We start from the raw sequence: 16,818 nt of genomic DNA on the forward strand, positions 1-16,818 counted from the left end.
TTTAGGTCCAGACCACGACGTTCCTTGCTGTCGGTTTTGTGCCTTGTTTTAAAGCCCGAACCATTCGTCGTCGGCTCTCTGTCGCTAAATTCTTTCACTGTCGATCTCCGTATTCTGAAATGGCTTTGGTAAGCCATCCAACTACCTATTACGAAAACATGCAAGGATAAAGACAGAAACAGACCGCATAGGTTCAAAGCTGCCGACAATGCTTCCATTAAGCTAGTCGCCAGTCCACCAGTACTCAGTGAGGTGCTTTCGCAGCCCCTGATGCCCGCTTCAATGGATTTGCAGGCCTCTACTGAGACCCATTCAGAGACTCTTTTTCGACTATGGGATCTGCGGATGTCTTTACCTTGGATGGATCTGGAGCCGCTGTGCAGGCACCAGCTTCTGCGACAGTTCTTTGCTCAACCGTTGTTAGACTCAGACAACTTTTTTATCTAAAATTACCGAGTTTCTTAGGCCAAGAGTACGCCTAGAAAACTGACGACCAAAGTGCATGAACCTGCTCCCATGCCACGACGACAAATGCTTAGAATGGCAGAAGACCTTATCACTCTGATTAGGGAAAGTCAGCCTTCCCCTGCTAAGAGGAAAAGAGACCAGTCCCCTGCAGTTTCAACAGACCAGGAGTCCAATGACTCTGAGGTATCTGATTATGAGGACATGCCCTTATCTGCTTATGAGGATTCAAATGCAGAGGAATCCATTCCCTCTGCTTCCCCTCCAGAGGATTTTTCTTTTGGTGAAACCTTACATACTTTAAGGGAGCATTTCCACTGGGAATGCCAAGACTATCCTCAGTCCAAAAAGAGACTCTGAGAATTCCTAGATTTGCCACAGCACAGGCCTTTGGCAATACCCCCTGTCCTGGAAGTTGTTGATTTATGTTTTTATGGAATCCAGTCTTACTCCTGACACTTTACCTCCCGCTCCTAGGAAACCAGACAGTTTCTACAGAGTACCTGACACACACAAATTTCTTTTCAAGAATTCTACTCCTTCCTCCAAACCAGTGGACAGAGGCACAAAGCCAAGTTCTTTCCCTGCTCTCTATCAGAGCTATTCAGCCGGTTCCAGTAGAACAGATAGGTCAAGGATTCTATTCCAGACTCTTCCTGGTACCCAGAAGAGAGGGCTCTTGGTACCCAATCCTGAATCTTTCAATTCTCAACACATTCCTGGTGGTGCCAAAATTCAAAATGCTTACCCTGCAACAGCTGCTGCCTATGCTAGCCAAGGATGCCTATTTAGTCACCCTAGACTTAAAAGAAGCCTATCTGCACACTCCCATAAGGTATTCATGCAGGAAGTATCTACGTTTCATGGCCGGGTCTATGCATCATCAGTTCTCTGCACTTCCCTTTGGCTTATCCTCTGCACCCAGAGTTTTCACAAAATGCCTGGCTCCAGCCATTGCATACTGCAGCCAAAGAAATATCCAAATTTACCTGTACCTGCACCACTGCCTGATTCAGGCGGACAGTCAGGAGTTGCTGTTACAGCACCTGACATTTGTGAAAAACCTTCTTACTTCCTTGGGGTACACCATCAACGAAAAGAAATCAAAACTGGTACCCAGTCAAAAGATTGTATTCCTAGGAGCAAGCTTAGATACAACATCCCAGATGTCTTTCCTCACCTCAGAAAAACAAGTCTGACAGCTTACTTCAAACAAATGGCCACCAGAACCCAGCTATACGCAAGAAAAATACTGCAGGCCCTAGGGTTCATGGCCTCATGCATACTGCTGATTCCATTTGCAAGACTGTATATGAGGAAACCTCAGTGGTACTTAAAAAGTCTTTGGTGCCAACATTCCCAGAACCTGAAAACAATCATACCTATCATTCCTTGTCTAAGGGAAGAGTTCCTTTGGTGGGCAGAAGCATGCAACCACAACAAGGGAGTGCTATTTATTCAACCCCATACCGCCCAGACCCTAACCACAGACGCATCAGACTATGCCTGGGGAGCTCACATGGACGGCAAATGCATTCAGGGCCACTGGAGCCCAAGTCAAATTCATCTGCACATCAGGCAAAAAGAGATACTAGCTGTGCAGAATGCCCTAACAGCTTTCAGGGCCCTACTCCTTCCAGGACAACTACTAATAAAAACAGACAACACCACAGCCATGTGGTACATCAACAGGCAGGGGGGGAACCCACTCTTACCCACTCTGCAGGTTAGCCATGGTCCTGTGGAACACGGCCTTGGACATGCAAGTCCATCTGCAAGCTCAATTCCTGTCAGGCAAACAAAATTCACTGACTTTAAGTAGAAACCTCTAGACCCACACGAGCGGAAACTGGAGCCCAGCACTTTCAACCTTCTGATTCAGAAATGGGGGACCCCAGATGTGGATCTGTCTGCCTCCCCCTGCAGCCACCAGCTCAGCAAATTCTGCACCAGGAACCCTCACAGCAGGGCCTGGAAAGTGTATGCCCTATCCTTTCAGTGGGTAAATCTCTCAATCTATGCCTTTCCCCCTCAATCCCTGCTCTCGAGTATTACTCAAGACAGGATAGACCAAGGACAATTCTGATTGCCCCAGACTGGCCACACCAGCACTGGTACCCACTCCTGCACAGCCTGTCACCATTGCCACCCTGGCACCTTCACAAGAAACCAATCCTGCTCACTCAGCAGGAGAGACAGTTTACATCCTCAACTGCAAACTCTAAATCTTACAGCATGGCTTATTCCTTGATTTCTCTCACGGCAACCCTAAGCAAACAGGTGCTGGATGTCATTCTTGAAGCCAGAAGACCCAGCACAAGACAATCCTATGCTGATAAGTGGAAAAGGTACTGCTGCTGGCTGCTTCTGGATTCAGTCTAAAGGAGAGGACACAACTCTGCCTTCCCTGCCTCTAATTCTGGATTACTTAGCAGATCTACTCCACAAAGGTCTGTCCTTCTCCTCCGTTAAGAAACATGCCTCAGCCATTTCGGCTTAATACAACACTGAGCCAGCTCTCTTCTCACACCCTCTTATTAAACAGTTCCTGAGAGGGGCAAACAAGTTAAGGTCGCCAAGGAGTGCACCCACCCCTTCTTGAGACCTTAATTTTGTACTGGAAAAGCCCACGCTTCCTCCCATTGAACCTGCAGCGTCAGCAGATATAAAATTCCTCTCTTGGAAAACAGCCTTGTTTGTGGTCATCACTTCAGCTAGAAGAGTGTCCGAGCTACAAGCACTTATGGCTGTGGAACCCTTCATTATTTTCCATGCTGACAGGGTTTCCCTCAGGACTAACCCTTCCTTTATGCCTAAAGTAGTGTCCTCTGTGGCTCTAATCCAATCCATCTATTTGCCTACCTTTTTCCCTAATCCTCAGAATAAAGGGGAAAGAATCCTGCACTCTGCTCAGATTCTACCTTGACAGAACTAAGCCCTTCCGGAAATCAGACCAATTACTAGTCAGCTTTGCATCAGGGGCAGAAGGCAAGGCCATTTCAAAACAAACCATTTCAAAATGGATAGCGCACTGCATCTATTTCTGCTACAAGCACCATGGGAAACCTACACCTTAGGGGGTCAGAGCACATTCCACAAGGGCAACATCTACCTCTACAACATTTCTTAGGGGAGTCCCTACCAGGGACATCCTGGAAGTTGCTACCTGGAGTTCTGCACACACCTTCACCAAGCATTACCACCTGTCTGTCTTTTCCAAATCAAGGGCAGGTTTTGCAACTGCAGTCCTACAGGGCATACTAGCCAGCCCTAACTCTTCTTGACCGCCTCCACCCTTCTTCAGCTTTGGGAATCCACCCAAGTGTGATGACTGCAGTAGAGAAACATGAAGAACATAGTACAGTTGTGTACACTTACCGTAAATGTAGATGTTAGAGTGTATTCACTGTAGCAGTCCTGGTTTCCCTCCCTCCAGCCCCGTTTTCTCTCTCTCTTTCATCTCTATGGCTATTACTCACTCCTTTCAGGGGTATTGGTATTTACTTTTTACTGGTGGTATTTATCCCCACCATAACTTAGCTCCCTTTTTGGAGAGCTCCTGACATTTGGGGCAAGAAAAACTGATGTAATGGCATTGGCTGCCCCTGACAACCTGATGTCAGTCCTGGAGCGACAGCATCCAACACAGAAATACTAAGTCTCTGCTATTCGGGCTGACTGAGGGCTACCTGCAGGCAGATAACCCAAGAGCAATGACTGCAACAGTGAATACACCTGAACATCTACATTTATGGTAAGTGTATACAACTGTACTTTCTTGGAGACGTCTCTACACCTCGGGGCTTTGGCATGGGTTAGTTCAGCTCCAACTTTGACCTTGTGGGAGTTCTCTGAGCAGGAAGGGACTATGGTCCGAAAGCTTGTCCTTATGGATCTGGGGTGGTCTTCCACTCTTGGGGGCGGGGGGGTGGGGGATTGCCTTTAAAGTCATGGAGAGAGCCTTGCCAGATTCCACAAAAAAGATGGTTCCCTTCCCCTGGGATCCTCTGTCTGCAGGCTCGTCATCTACTTAGTCTCATCTATCCTCTCCACAAGGACAGTTGGTACCGAAACCTTAGACTTCTCAGCAAGTTGTTCACACCTCTTCTGATTCCTGCCCAGAACATCCTACTGAGGAGGTCCCTAAGAAGAGAATGTGTGAGAGGAAGCACTTAGACTCCCCTGAGGAGACTGTCACAGAAGATGTGGACTTTGAAAGTGAAGGGTCCCCGCAGTCACCTCCTGAAGATGTCCATTTTGGAGACATCCTTGAAATCCTGAAACAGAGAGGTGGCTGGAAGTCCAGCAGCCCTTCACGTGAGGAGTCTCTATTCCTGAAGGCGTTCATTACTGGCCCGTCTACCTCCTGGGTGACTCCATCCACCGATGACCTTATAGATTTCGTGTCTTTATGGGCATGGAAGGCCTGGGAATCCATTGAGCCAATCCTTTGTAGGCCAGATAAGATTTTGATGACACCAGGAGATACAGTTATGGGCTATAGGTGTGACTTTTGATGCCATGGTCATGGCAGTGACCACCAAGAAGGAACTTTTCGAAGAGAGTTCCACTGTCAGTCCACGAAACAAGGAGTCTCAAACATTGGACAGATTTGGGAAGCATGTCTATGCTCCATCGGCCTTCGCATTGAGGTCTCTGAATTATTTGACGCATTTCACCAGGTTAGAGAGACTTGATTAAGGAACTCTCTGCTACTCTTACAGGAGCCATTTCTGATGTGGTACAAGCATCTGTCACTTCTCAAGTCAATTTCCAATTTTTCTGTGAGGCTAGTTTTGCATGCAGCCGAGGGAACATTAAGGGCAGCGGGTTCCGGCATTTCCATTAGGATGCAAGCCTGGATGCGCTTATGTGATTTTGCGAAGCCTTTCAAGTCTTTGTTTATCAGTGCTCCCTTTGAAGTAACGTCTTTGTTTGCCCACAAAGTTAAGGACACTTTATTCAGGTGTGAAAAGGACGGAAAGACCCTGGCTGCCATGGGTGTATGTTTTTCCGCACCTCAAAGATCTTTCTCCAGGAATCAATGAGGTGTTGGGAAAATGTGGTTCAAAAAGTCCCAGGATCCTTTCCAGGACACAAGTGGAGGAGGTTTCCCTAGAGTTAGAGGGGGAATTCCAACAGAAGATGCCCTTGGGGCAGAGGTGGCCTGCAGCACTAAGGGTCCAGAGATTCCTTTTTCGATAGACCCTTCAGTGCTCCTGAAAGTAGGCCTGACTGTGCCCTTCTTGAGGCAATCTGGGGTTGTTTGTCCCTGCACTTGAGAGCCTGGCTAGAAATAACAAATACATAGGTGCAGAGGATCACTTCCAGAGGCTGTACAGTTCCCTTTTCCCCTTCCACCTCTTAGCTCAAGGAAATTCCCTGATGATCCACCCAGTCAGAGGGAACAAGCAGCACTTCAAATACAAAAGCTGTTAGAAAAAAGTCATCCAAAAGGTCTCGTCAGACCAGATAGAATCCGGAACTTACTCAAGATTCTTTTTAGTGCCAAAGAAATCAGGGGACTGGAGACTGATCTTGGATCTCAGTGTGTTTTAACAAATTAGTTTGACACATCAAGTTTTGAATGGTCACAGTTTTGTCCATTCTCCCATTTCAGTGAAAGAACGATTGAATGTGTTCGGTAGACCTTCAGGATGTTTACTATCACATAAAGATAAACAAGCAGTCCAGGAGTTACTTATGCTTCTGGCTGGGAGACGGTCATTACCATTTCAGAGTTCAGCCCTTTGGCCTCCCCGCAGCCTTCTGGGTGTTCACCAAATGCATGGCAGTAGTGGTGGCTCACTTGAGACTGCAAGGATTCTGGGTGTTTCCATACTTGGAAGACTGGCTCATTACCGCCCTGGCAAGAGATCAGGTTTGCCAGATTTGTTCTAATCTGGGAATAACCAGAAAGTGTGAAAAGTCTCATTTGGAACCTACTCTAATTTGGAGATTATAGGGGCATTGTTCAGCACAAAATTGACGATAACGTCAGTGCTGCTTCTAAGAGTTCAGACCTTAAGAACACAGGTCAGGATGATCTGCAGTACCAAAATTTCTGCCCATTTGGTTCTTCACTCTCTAGGATAAATGACAGTGGTAATAACTCTAGTGTCATTAGCCAGGTTTTATATGAGGATTCTACAATGGATACTAGCTGCGCAATGGTCAATACTTTATCAGCCCGTGTCAATCAAATTTTCAAGAGAGATCTCAGGTGGCGGATTCAATTAGATCAGGTTCTACTAGGCCCGTCCGTTCACTCACCCTCATCCTGGGCCATAGTGACCATGGATGCTTCCCAGTTAGGGTAGGGGGGCATTATCTGGGGAAGAAGTTCCAAGGCATTTGGTCCCCTGTAGAGGCCATATCAGTGTCCTAGAGATGGGAGCAGTACTATTAGTATTGCAGGCCTTTCAAGAAGCTCTCCCTTTGGGGATGAATGCAGTTCAAATGGGCAACATGTCTGTAGTTTGGCACATTAACAGACAAGGAGGAACAAATCCTACCCCCCCCCCCCCCCAATGTCGAGAAGCTCTGAGTGTGGCAATAGGTGATCTTATCTGACTCCTTTCTGATAGCAATGCACATTCGGGGGAAGTCTAGTGTGATAGCAGACAAGCTGAGCAGGTGCATTCTTCTGCCATACGAATGGTCTCTCAACAGGAGTATGGGAGGGATGTTTTTTCTCCAGTGGGGCCACCCTTGCTGCGATCTTTTTGCTTCTCCCCTAAGCAACAAATGCAGCAGCTACTTTCCAAATGTCTCTGTAGCCAGCTTAGTAGATATGGGCATCCTAAAACAGTGTAGCAGTTGTCTCATGTTTACCGACACTCATTTAATCTTAAACACGTTATGCAAGAGATGCACAAACACAATTTTACTGGAGGCAAAAGTCTTGCATGCAAACAAGGTTGTTCAGAAAACACACTACACATAGTGCCCACTACACCCACAGACCAGCCTATTCTGAGGCAATAAAAAGCTATCTTTGCAAACTTCAGACCTCTAAAGCCTGTAAACAGCAGCACCTACCCTAAGCAATTTCTAAAGCACTCACCAAAAGCAACACCAAACACCATACACATCCCTGCACTAAGTGGAGCACCTAGATCAAAGCCAAATAAGACAGGCCTATGCATTACCCAAGACTGTTATGGGGGATTCCATTGTACAGCACACAATGCCCCACTAGCCAGACTAACAAGGAGAAGATAACAGTTAGTTGCTTATCTGGAGCCAGGATCTGCCAAAATATGTACGCACTCGGGTCACTACACTACAGGTACCAGTATGATTCTGTCATAGTTCATGTGTGTGAGTGTAAATGATCTGAGACATACTTGCCTGGACTATATGAAGAATGAAAGAACATGTGCCTCAGGCAAGTATGTGCCTGGCATTGAGCAGCATTCAACCTTCGCCAAGGATGATGCCAAAGTATGAATAAAAGATGATTGACTTCAATAATTGGTTTTGTTTCTGCTGTCTTTCCAGGGGGCTTCAGTATTTGTCAGCACCGGATAACATGGTTAACAAATCACAATGCTTTGCAAAGGATGGTCTAAAGCTCTCTCCCTTAGGCTTCTGAGTATTGGTAAAACTTTATCCACCTCCTTAGAACCTTTTTTAGGCAATGCAAAATTGACAAGCCTACCGACATAACAAATAAAACCCAAAGAAACTTAAAGGTGATCCGATGTTTTCCATTTTCATCTGACTCCGTGTTTGGGACTCTGATCTGGCCTGGGCACCTTTTAATCTTTTTAAGCAGTGTCAGATTAACAAGCCTTCTGACATAGTGAATAAAAAACAAAGAAACCTAAAGGGTGTTACTGCTCGAAATTAGAAGCCTAAACAAACTCCACACCTTACAAACTCCCCTCACTGTGAAGAATATATACATCCATGACTTTACAGAGACATGGTTTAGATCCCCAGGAAATATTCCTGCAGTACAAGGCTTCAGTGCTTTCCAGTCATTTTAGACCATTAGCTGCACAGACTGTGACAAAAGATGGCGTCATCTCTATCTATATTGGCAACAACCATAACTCTACTTTGGTTAAACAGGACAATGACCTGGAATTTATCAACATGGAAATCAGCATACACAAATTCCTGTACAATATCGTATCCCAGCAAGCTATAGGTCACCCTCTTTGTCGCTAGAATCCCATATTTCATACTTGGACCTACTAGAGAGACTTTTCATTTAACCAAATACCCACCTGAGGGAGACTTTAACTACCCCCCTGTATCGACTGTGCCTCATACTTGCAAGCACAACTCCTGGACTTTATTAATACAAATACCCTTGACCAGATAGTATGCGCAACCTCCAGAGGTTCAGATATACTGGACCTGGTACTCACCAGTGTGGGAGAATGCTGCACCCCCACCCCCAGTGTCCCATATTCACTGGTGAGGTAACCCTTGCAAACCTATACAATATAACATAGAAAATAGCTGGAACAACATGAGGGGTAGGTGAGCTTTGGGAGCTGTTTTATGAGGGGAGGATGTATTCAGTTATTTTCAAAATATTATACTATGGGATTTAATATATTTTAATGTAGAAGAGAAGTTATGTTCCTGTTTTGGATAGTAACTGACCTTTCTTTCTCTTTTAGGTAAGAGTCCTGGAGATGACTGCCCACTTGTTTGGGGTCAATGTTCTCACTGTTTCCATATGCATTGCATTTTGAAATGGCTTAACTCTCAGCAGCTCCAACAGCACTGCCCCATGTGTCGTCAGGAATGGAAGTTTAAAGAGTGAACTTTTGTGTGTGTGTGTGTCAGGGAAGAGGGAATAAAGTTGAACAGCATAAGTCAGTTAAGTGGAACAGAAGATCTTGGAAATATGCCCACAGTACCCAGCCTGACAAGGGACAGTTTCTTTGACCGGACGCTTTATCAGCCCTCCTTTAACAAGAATGAAATGACATACACAAACAGTGTAAAAAAAAAAAAAAAAAAAAAAAAGATTAAGAAGGTATTTATTGGTGTTCAATCATGATTTCTCTTATTTTAATATACTTTATTGTATTTTGCCATAATTTGACAGATTTGTTGCATTTCATTTGTTTTTGTTACTGTTTTAGATGTTTAAATAAAACAATGTATATTGAAGCATGGCTTGTTGAAGACCGTTAATACCACAAACACCTTTGATGAATTAATGGTTTAATTAAAATGTTATACTTTTCTGTGTCAGTTGATGCAGGGAATGTTTTACTCCCTTGGCGCAAAATTTTACAGCATTTGACCTGTGGAGAATGACATGATGATTAATGTATAACTGCAGACTTCATTCCTGGTTTTTGGTATCCGCAGGTATTTGAGTGTGAAGTTTTGAATGTTTGTAGTAATAAGCCACACTGGTAAAACAGTTGAGAAGACCTTTTCCATTCCAGGCATCTCCAGGTTGGTAATTCATTCCTTAGCAGTGAGATCGCTGTTGGTAACCAGAAGTTAGAGATGGGCCTTCTGGTGTAACAAAAGGTGGCCTTCATTGTCCCTGTGTGTCTCTTAGAAGTACCCAGAGTATGAATGGTGGTGTTGGTAGTGGGCCACGAGTATAGTTTGAGCAGGGTACTACTGCCTTTAATGGTGGTTACTGCATGTCTTTTCCACATCCCACCTAACGGCCAACAGTCGTACTGATTTGTAGGTAAAACATAGGCAGAAGTGTGCCAAGAGTGGCAGCCATTTTATGGGGATTAACAATAGGCTATTACCAAGGAAAAGACATAATCTTCAGTCATTGCTGAGAGCCGTAGTGCAACTGTTATTATATAAATGTGGGAGAGTGTCAGCAAACTGACAGATGTTTATCCAAATGCCAGTAGAAAAATGTGTCAAACTGCTGCTGTTGATAGTGGAGTTTTCTGTCTTCTCCAGTACTATGTGACCTTGAAGATTAGGTATATGTAAATTATGGGACATCCCCCATCCCGATATGAAGAGTGCTGAGGGTGTGCCCCCTTCAAAAAAAAATTCCATCCAAGATGTAATGAAACTGTTTTTTGATCTCTTAGCATTCAGGTGAATATTTGTTGATGTACTGACAAGAACCCATAAGTAATACCTCAGACCCCCCACAAATACAGACACTAAGCCTAATCGAACATGCCCTTTTACCAAAATATAAACAATTTTTTGCATGTGTGTGATTGCTTGCTGGCACAGTTTGAAAGCAGTAATAGTTTGGCATACAAGACTTGGTCTGTCAGGCATTGTTTGATCTGAAACCATCACACGTCTATACACACTGAGCCGAGTGGAGGAGGGGCATTGACTTCTGCTCCGATCTGAGATATGTAACAATAAGTATCCTCTTTTTTTTTGCTTATTTTTACTAGTTATTGCTTCTAGCAATTTATATATACCACTTAGTATTGCCTGCTGCATATTTTTTACTGTATTTTATTGCTATTAACTAATCTGCATGGTTGAACTAAAACTGTCTGTCTCACAGGGCCTGATAAATAAGGTTTATACTGTCATACTGTAAAGCCTTTTAGCTAATTTCACTGTGTGAAAGGTATTAACTGGAAATGTTTTCTACTTGTTAAACACCTGATCTGAAGTAGGCAGACTTCATTTGTCTGCAACCTGTGGGTATCGGATCCGACCTCGGATCCGAGCCGGCATTTCAAAAGCTTAGGCTCCGAGCTCCTAGCTCCTCTCTCTACCCATAACCCCTTGCCAAGCCCTGACTGACCCAGATTTCGTTTGCCGCTTTCAAGTTGCGACGGATTCCTTGAGCTCCTAGTGCAGATAAGTTTTCTGACAGGAAAATTTTGTAAAATTTAACCTTTTTTGATTATTTTAAATAGAAGTGTGTCTGTTAGGCTTTCCTTCCTCTACCTTTTTTTTTTTTTTTCTTCCCGGGTTTGCGTAGTTTGAGTGGTTTGTGTGTGTTTAGGCCTGTTAGGGCTAGAGTATGTCTGAAGCCCATAAGGCAGTTTTTTCTAAGTGCACCGAGTGTGGCCATAAGCTGTCCCCGGCGGATGGCCACACTCGGTGTGTTAAATGCTTGGGGGTTGAACACCTGTCATCTGGTTGTACCATTTGTGCAGGGTTCAACCCCCGAGCTTTGAGGGAGCGGAGGTCGAAGCTGGTTCTGGTGGGACTTCTCCCTCCAGATACCGCTTCGGCTTCTGCCCCTTCTACACAGCAAGCAGTTGCTGTGGGCTCTCCTCCACCGGCTGGGACTCAACCTCCCTCTAAGATGCCGGAGGAGAGAGAGTCTTCTAGGGAGAGAGAAAAGAAGGAGAGGCACCACAAACGGAGAGCTGAAACCTCTAGTTCGGCTCCTCCATCCAAGCGGGCCTCTCCTGTGCCTTCTAGTTTCCCTCCTCCTCGGCTCCACTCCCCTCGGTTCTCTCCTGGGCCCGAGGAGGAGGAGGCTAGCCCTTCAGCGAGGTCCCCAAGGCGGCTCTCTAGGTCTGCTTCGGTGGCCTCGACTAGATCTACCTTCTCCATGAGTGAAGCAGACATGGACCGGATGATGAGGAAATTCATCCAGGCCCAAATGCAAATGGGAGTGCTCCTAGCCCCCCCCCCATCCGGGAGGGGCTTCGACCCCTTTTTTCGCCCCGTTGGCTCCTTCTCCGACCCACACCATGGGTTCGGAGCTGTCGGCGCCAGGCAGAGTTGGATCCGGGGGTGGGTCGGATCCGATAGGTCGGCACACCTCGGACCCGTCCCATCCCTTGAGTGCTTCGGGTGCTTCGGACCCGACCTCTCGGAGCCGAGGACCGAGCCTCGGATCCGAGGGAGCTGGTGTGTCTTCGGCTCCGTCTAGGTCGGAGCACACCGGTCCCTCGGATCCGACGGTCTCGGCTCCGGCTCCGATCCGTGCGTCTGATCCGAGTGGGGGTCGGCTCTCGGGGTTCAGAGAAGCTGGCTCCCCCTCGGCCTTCGACGTAGTGGAAAGGGCACTGTTGAGGACTTCCGGACCCCCGGTCCCTGCCACGGCTCCATCCCGCACTCCCTTGCAGTTGGGCCAGGCTCCCACCAGCCAGTCCCAGGGACAGCCTGCCTCGATGTCCCAAGTAGTTCCCTTGGAACATCCAGCTGCGGAAGAGTACTCCTCGGACAGCCCCCCCGAAGAAGTACCTCGGAAGCGTAAGTGCAAAAGGAGGCACATGGACTCCCCCGAGTCCGTTACCGAAGACACAGACTTGGATGAAGGGGAGGGCTCCCCAAGGTCACCTCCTGAAGACGTCTCATTTGGAGACATTATGGAAATGTTGAGGATCGGGGGGGGTGGTCTGCCCCCAAGGCCTCCTCAGACGAGTCTGTGTTCTTGGAGGCATTCGAGGTGGGCCCATCTACCTCTTGGGTGTCCCCTCCTGCCGACCCTCTGGTGGACCTTATATCCACCAGAGCGTGGAAGGATCCGGACACCGTTGAGCCTGTACCCAAGCGTCCTGACCGTATCCTTTCCCCTCCGGCGGACCGCACTCACTGGAGCAAAGGCCCTCCAGTAGATGCCATGATGATGGCTGCAGCCACTAAGAGGGAATTGGCCCAGGAGAGTCCCTCTATGCATCCTCCGGGCAAGGAGTCCCTCGATGCATCGCATTGGGAAGCGAGTTTTCAGTTCAGCAACCTTCTCTTTGAGAGCGCTGAACTACATGGCACACGGCATCAGGATGCAGCGGGATTTGATTAAAGAATACGCTGCATCTCCCCCAGAGTCCATGTCGGGTGAGGACAAGCAGGTATACTCCACCCGAATGGCCACTCTTAGAGCAGTTTCTAACACATCTATGCGGCTACTTTCTCACGCTACCGAGGGAGCCGCTAGAGCCAGTGGAGCAGGCCTAGTCATGAGGCGGCAGGCCTGGCTCCGCCACTGTGATTTCAAGCAGAGCCCTTCAAGGCGACTTTCGCGAATGCCCTTTGATGGTTCTGCCTTGTTTGGCAAAACTGTTCGAAACATTGGTCCAGAGCGAGAAGGACGGAAGACGCTGTCTGCCGTCGGAGTCCGCTTCTCAGCTCCCCAGAGGTCCTTCTCAAGAACCAAAAGGGACAGAAGAAGATGTGGTTCGAAGTCGCAGCAGTCCCAACCTGCTCCGGATAACCAGTCCTCTCGTGGCAGAGGAGGACAGGGAGGTCGCCGTCCTAGAGGCAGGGGGCTCCTAGAAACTTTGGGTCCAGAGAACCTTTCTCTGATAGGCCCACGCAGCAGCCCTGAAGGGTTGCCCGGCTGTCCGTCTCTGGAGGCAGTCGGGGCTTCGAGGCACCTAACTTCTTGGGAGTCCATCACAACAGACCGTTGGGTGCTTCAAGTGATATCCAGAGGTTATACAATTCCCTGTACAAAGTTCCCAGATCTCGCAGCCTCCCAGATGTACCACCCGATCAAAGGGAGGCAGCAGCTATCGAAATCGGACAGCTGCTAGAAAAAGAGCTATCCAGTCGTCCCCTAGATCAAACCGGGTCAGGGTTTTACTCCAGGTTCTTTTAGTGCCAAAGAAAACGGGGACTTAAGACCGATCTTAGATCTTTCCCTGCTGAACCTGTCAGTAACCAAGCAAAAGTTCCGGATGGTCACCCTTCAATCTATACTCCCCCCTTGAGGGAGAACGACTGGATGTGCTCCATCGTCCTCAAGGACGCGTACTACCACATTCGCATGGACAGACGGGCTAGGAGGTTTCTTCGCTTCGGCTGGGAGCCAGTCATTATCAGTTCAGGGTCCTCCCCTTTGGTCTCACCTCAGCCCCCAGGGTGTTCACCAAGGTACTAGCGGTTGTAGCGGCCCACCTGAGGCTCCAGGGATTACAGGTCTTTCCGTACCTGGACGACTGGCTCCTGACGGCATCATCAAGGCATCTTCTGTGCTCAGCCAGGGACTACTTCCTTCGTATAGCCCCAAGGCTGGGCATCACTGTCAACTGGGAGAAATCTTTACTGCACCCCACACAAATTATAGATTTCATAGGAGGAAGGCTAAACACCAGTTCAATGCGAGCCTTCCTCACCCCAGACAGAATTTCCAACCTGAAGTGTCATGTCGCAGCGGTCCTGCAACCATTTCCAACAGCAGCTTCGGTCCTGAGGGCCCTAGGTTCGATGGCGGCAGCTATCCCGCTTCTTATTCATGCGCTTGCATGCGGGTTCTTCAATGGACCCTTCAGGTTCAGTGGTCCCCTCTCTGTTCCTCTCTCAACAGTCCGATAGCGGTCAGCAAAGCATGCAAGGATTCCCTTCTTTGGTGGCTTCGGTCTCCGGAGCCTCTGACAGGGAGACCTTTTTGTGCAGCATTTCCCCGAGCCACAGTGACCACGGACGCTTCTTGCCTCTGGTGGGGGGGGCATTCTGCGGGGAAGATTGTCCAAGGCACGTGGAACTCCACAGAGACTTCATTGCATATAAATGTCCTGGAAATGAGGGCTGTGCTCCTAGCGTTACAAGCACTTCACAACCTTCTTCCTTCAGGGACTATTGCGATTCAGACAGACAACATGTCGGTTGTCTGGTACATCAACAAACAGGGAGGAACCAGGTCCTATCCCCTTTGTCGAGAGGCCATGAGAGTCTGGGAATGGGCAATTTCCACCAAACGCTTTTTTGTAACAACGCACATTCCGGGAAAATCCAACATCCTTGCGGACAAACTCAGTCGCACCATTCTTTCCCCTCACGAGTGGTCTCTCAATCCTCAGGTAGTGAAGAAGATTTTTGCCGTTTGGGGGCAACCCTGTTGCGATCTTTTTGCCTCTCACTCAAACGCCAAATGCGACAATTTCTTCGCTCTGCTTCCCCCACCAGGGGAATCCCCGAGAGATGCGCTGGTGCATGCTTGGCCTCCCGGTCTCCTTTATGCCTACCCTCCACTACCTCTGGAGAGGCTTCTGCAGAAAGCCAACAGTTTGGGGAGCAGAAGGATTCTCATTGCCCCGTTCTGGCCTCGTCAACCCTGGTTCCCCTTTGTATGGTCTCACAAAGTGAATCCACCCTGGATTCTGGATCCGATCCCGGATCTCATCTCCCACCCTCTGGGAATTTCGGTCCCCAATCTACGCACCCTGAAATTGACAGCTTGGCTGCTCCAGTTCCATCCTTGATTAGGACTCCCGGTATCTCGTCACCGGTCAAGGCCATCCTAGTGGCGGCTCATAAACCTTCCACTAGGCAGGTTTATCGGAGTAAATGGAAGAGATTCTCTATTTGGGCGGTCCAGAAAAGTTTGGATCCTTTTTCAGCACCTATGTCGGCAGTGCTGGATTTTTTAACAGACCTCTTTCATCAAGGGGCAAGTTCTTCCACGATTAAGGTACAATTGGCAGCCATCTCTCATTATCACATTGGTCATGAGACAGCTCCCCTCATGACGGCGAAATTGTGCAAAACCTTTCTTAAAGGAATTTTTTTGTGGAGGCTTCCAGTCAGAGATTGTACCACCTTGGGACCTATCTTTAGTTCTGCAAGCCCTTACTGCTCCTCCCTTCGAGCCTGCAGCTTCTACAGACCTGAAGTACCTTTCCTGGAAGACTGCCTTCTTAGTAGCTATCACTTCAGCCAGAAGAGTGTCTGAACTTCAGGCTCTATGCGTCAAGCCACCTTACCTTTCCTTCTTTCCAGATAGGGTGTGCCTCAGGACCAATCCATCTTTTCTTCCAAAAGTCTCTTCAGAATCTAATATCAACCAATCAATCAACTTACCTGTGTTTTTTCCCAAGTACTCAAACAAAGGAGAATACAAATTGCATTCCTTGGATGTTCATAGACAATTACGATTTTACATTCACAGAACAGCTGGTCACAGGCAATCAGATCAGCTGTTCGTCTCCTTTGCTAAATTTGCTTTGGGTAAAGCAGTTTCTAAAGTCACACTATCAAGGTGGATTGCTAATTGTATTCTGCAGGCTTATGACACTTCAGGTAGACCTGCTCCTCAGAGGGTTACGGCTCATTCTACTAGGGCAGTCTCCACGTCAGCCGCCTTTAAGTCCCGTGTGTCATTGGGTGATATCTGCGGCAGCCACTTGGGCCTCACCTCATACCTTTATTTCTCATTATAAGGTGGATGTTGTTTCCAGGGAAGAGCATCCTTTGGCTCAGCGGTGCTCGAACATCCTTCCATGGCCGCCCAAGATTCAGGTAGCTGGGGACTCTGTCCCACAGGTTGCAGACAAATGAAGTCTGCCTACTTCAGATTTAGAAGTTATGTACTCACCATAACGTTCCATCTGAGTAGGTGACTTCATTTGGATGCAACCATCCCCCTGACCTTTATACAGCGAGTATTTATGCTTTGTTCAGGTACTGTAAGTCAGTATTATATAGGCAAACTCAATCTGAGGTCAGTCAGGGCTTGGCAAGGGG

At 47.6% G+C, this 16,818-nt stretch overlaps 1 protein-coding gene across 1 annotated transcript in view; it reads left to right on the forward strand.

Annotated features, from left to right (window-relative positions):
• Nucleotides 1-9,603, forward strand: part of ANAPC11 (anaphase promoting complex subunit 11) — a 29,651-nt gene extending 20,048 nt beyond the window's left edge. Inside the window, exon 2 of the mRNA XM_044068207.1 lies at nt 9,105-9,603. Within this exon, the coding sequence (XP_043924142.1) occupies nt 9,105-9,250 (146 nt within the window). The 3' untranslated portion in view covers nt 9,251-9,603. The remainder of the gene's footprint in view (nt 1-9,104) is intronic.
• The last annotated feature ends 7,215 nt before the right edge of the window (nt 9,604-16,818 follow it).

The sequence above is a fragment of the Protopterus annectens genome, chromosome 4.part0 (assembly GCF_019279795.1).
Source record: "Protopterus annectens isolate FY-2018-M chromosome 4.part0, PAN1.0, whole genome shotgun sequence".
Classification (NCBI taxonomy): Eukaryota; Metazoa; Chordata; order Ceratodontiformes; family Protopteridae; genus Protopterus; species Protopterus annectens.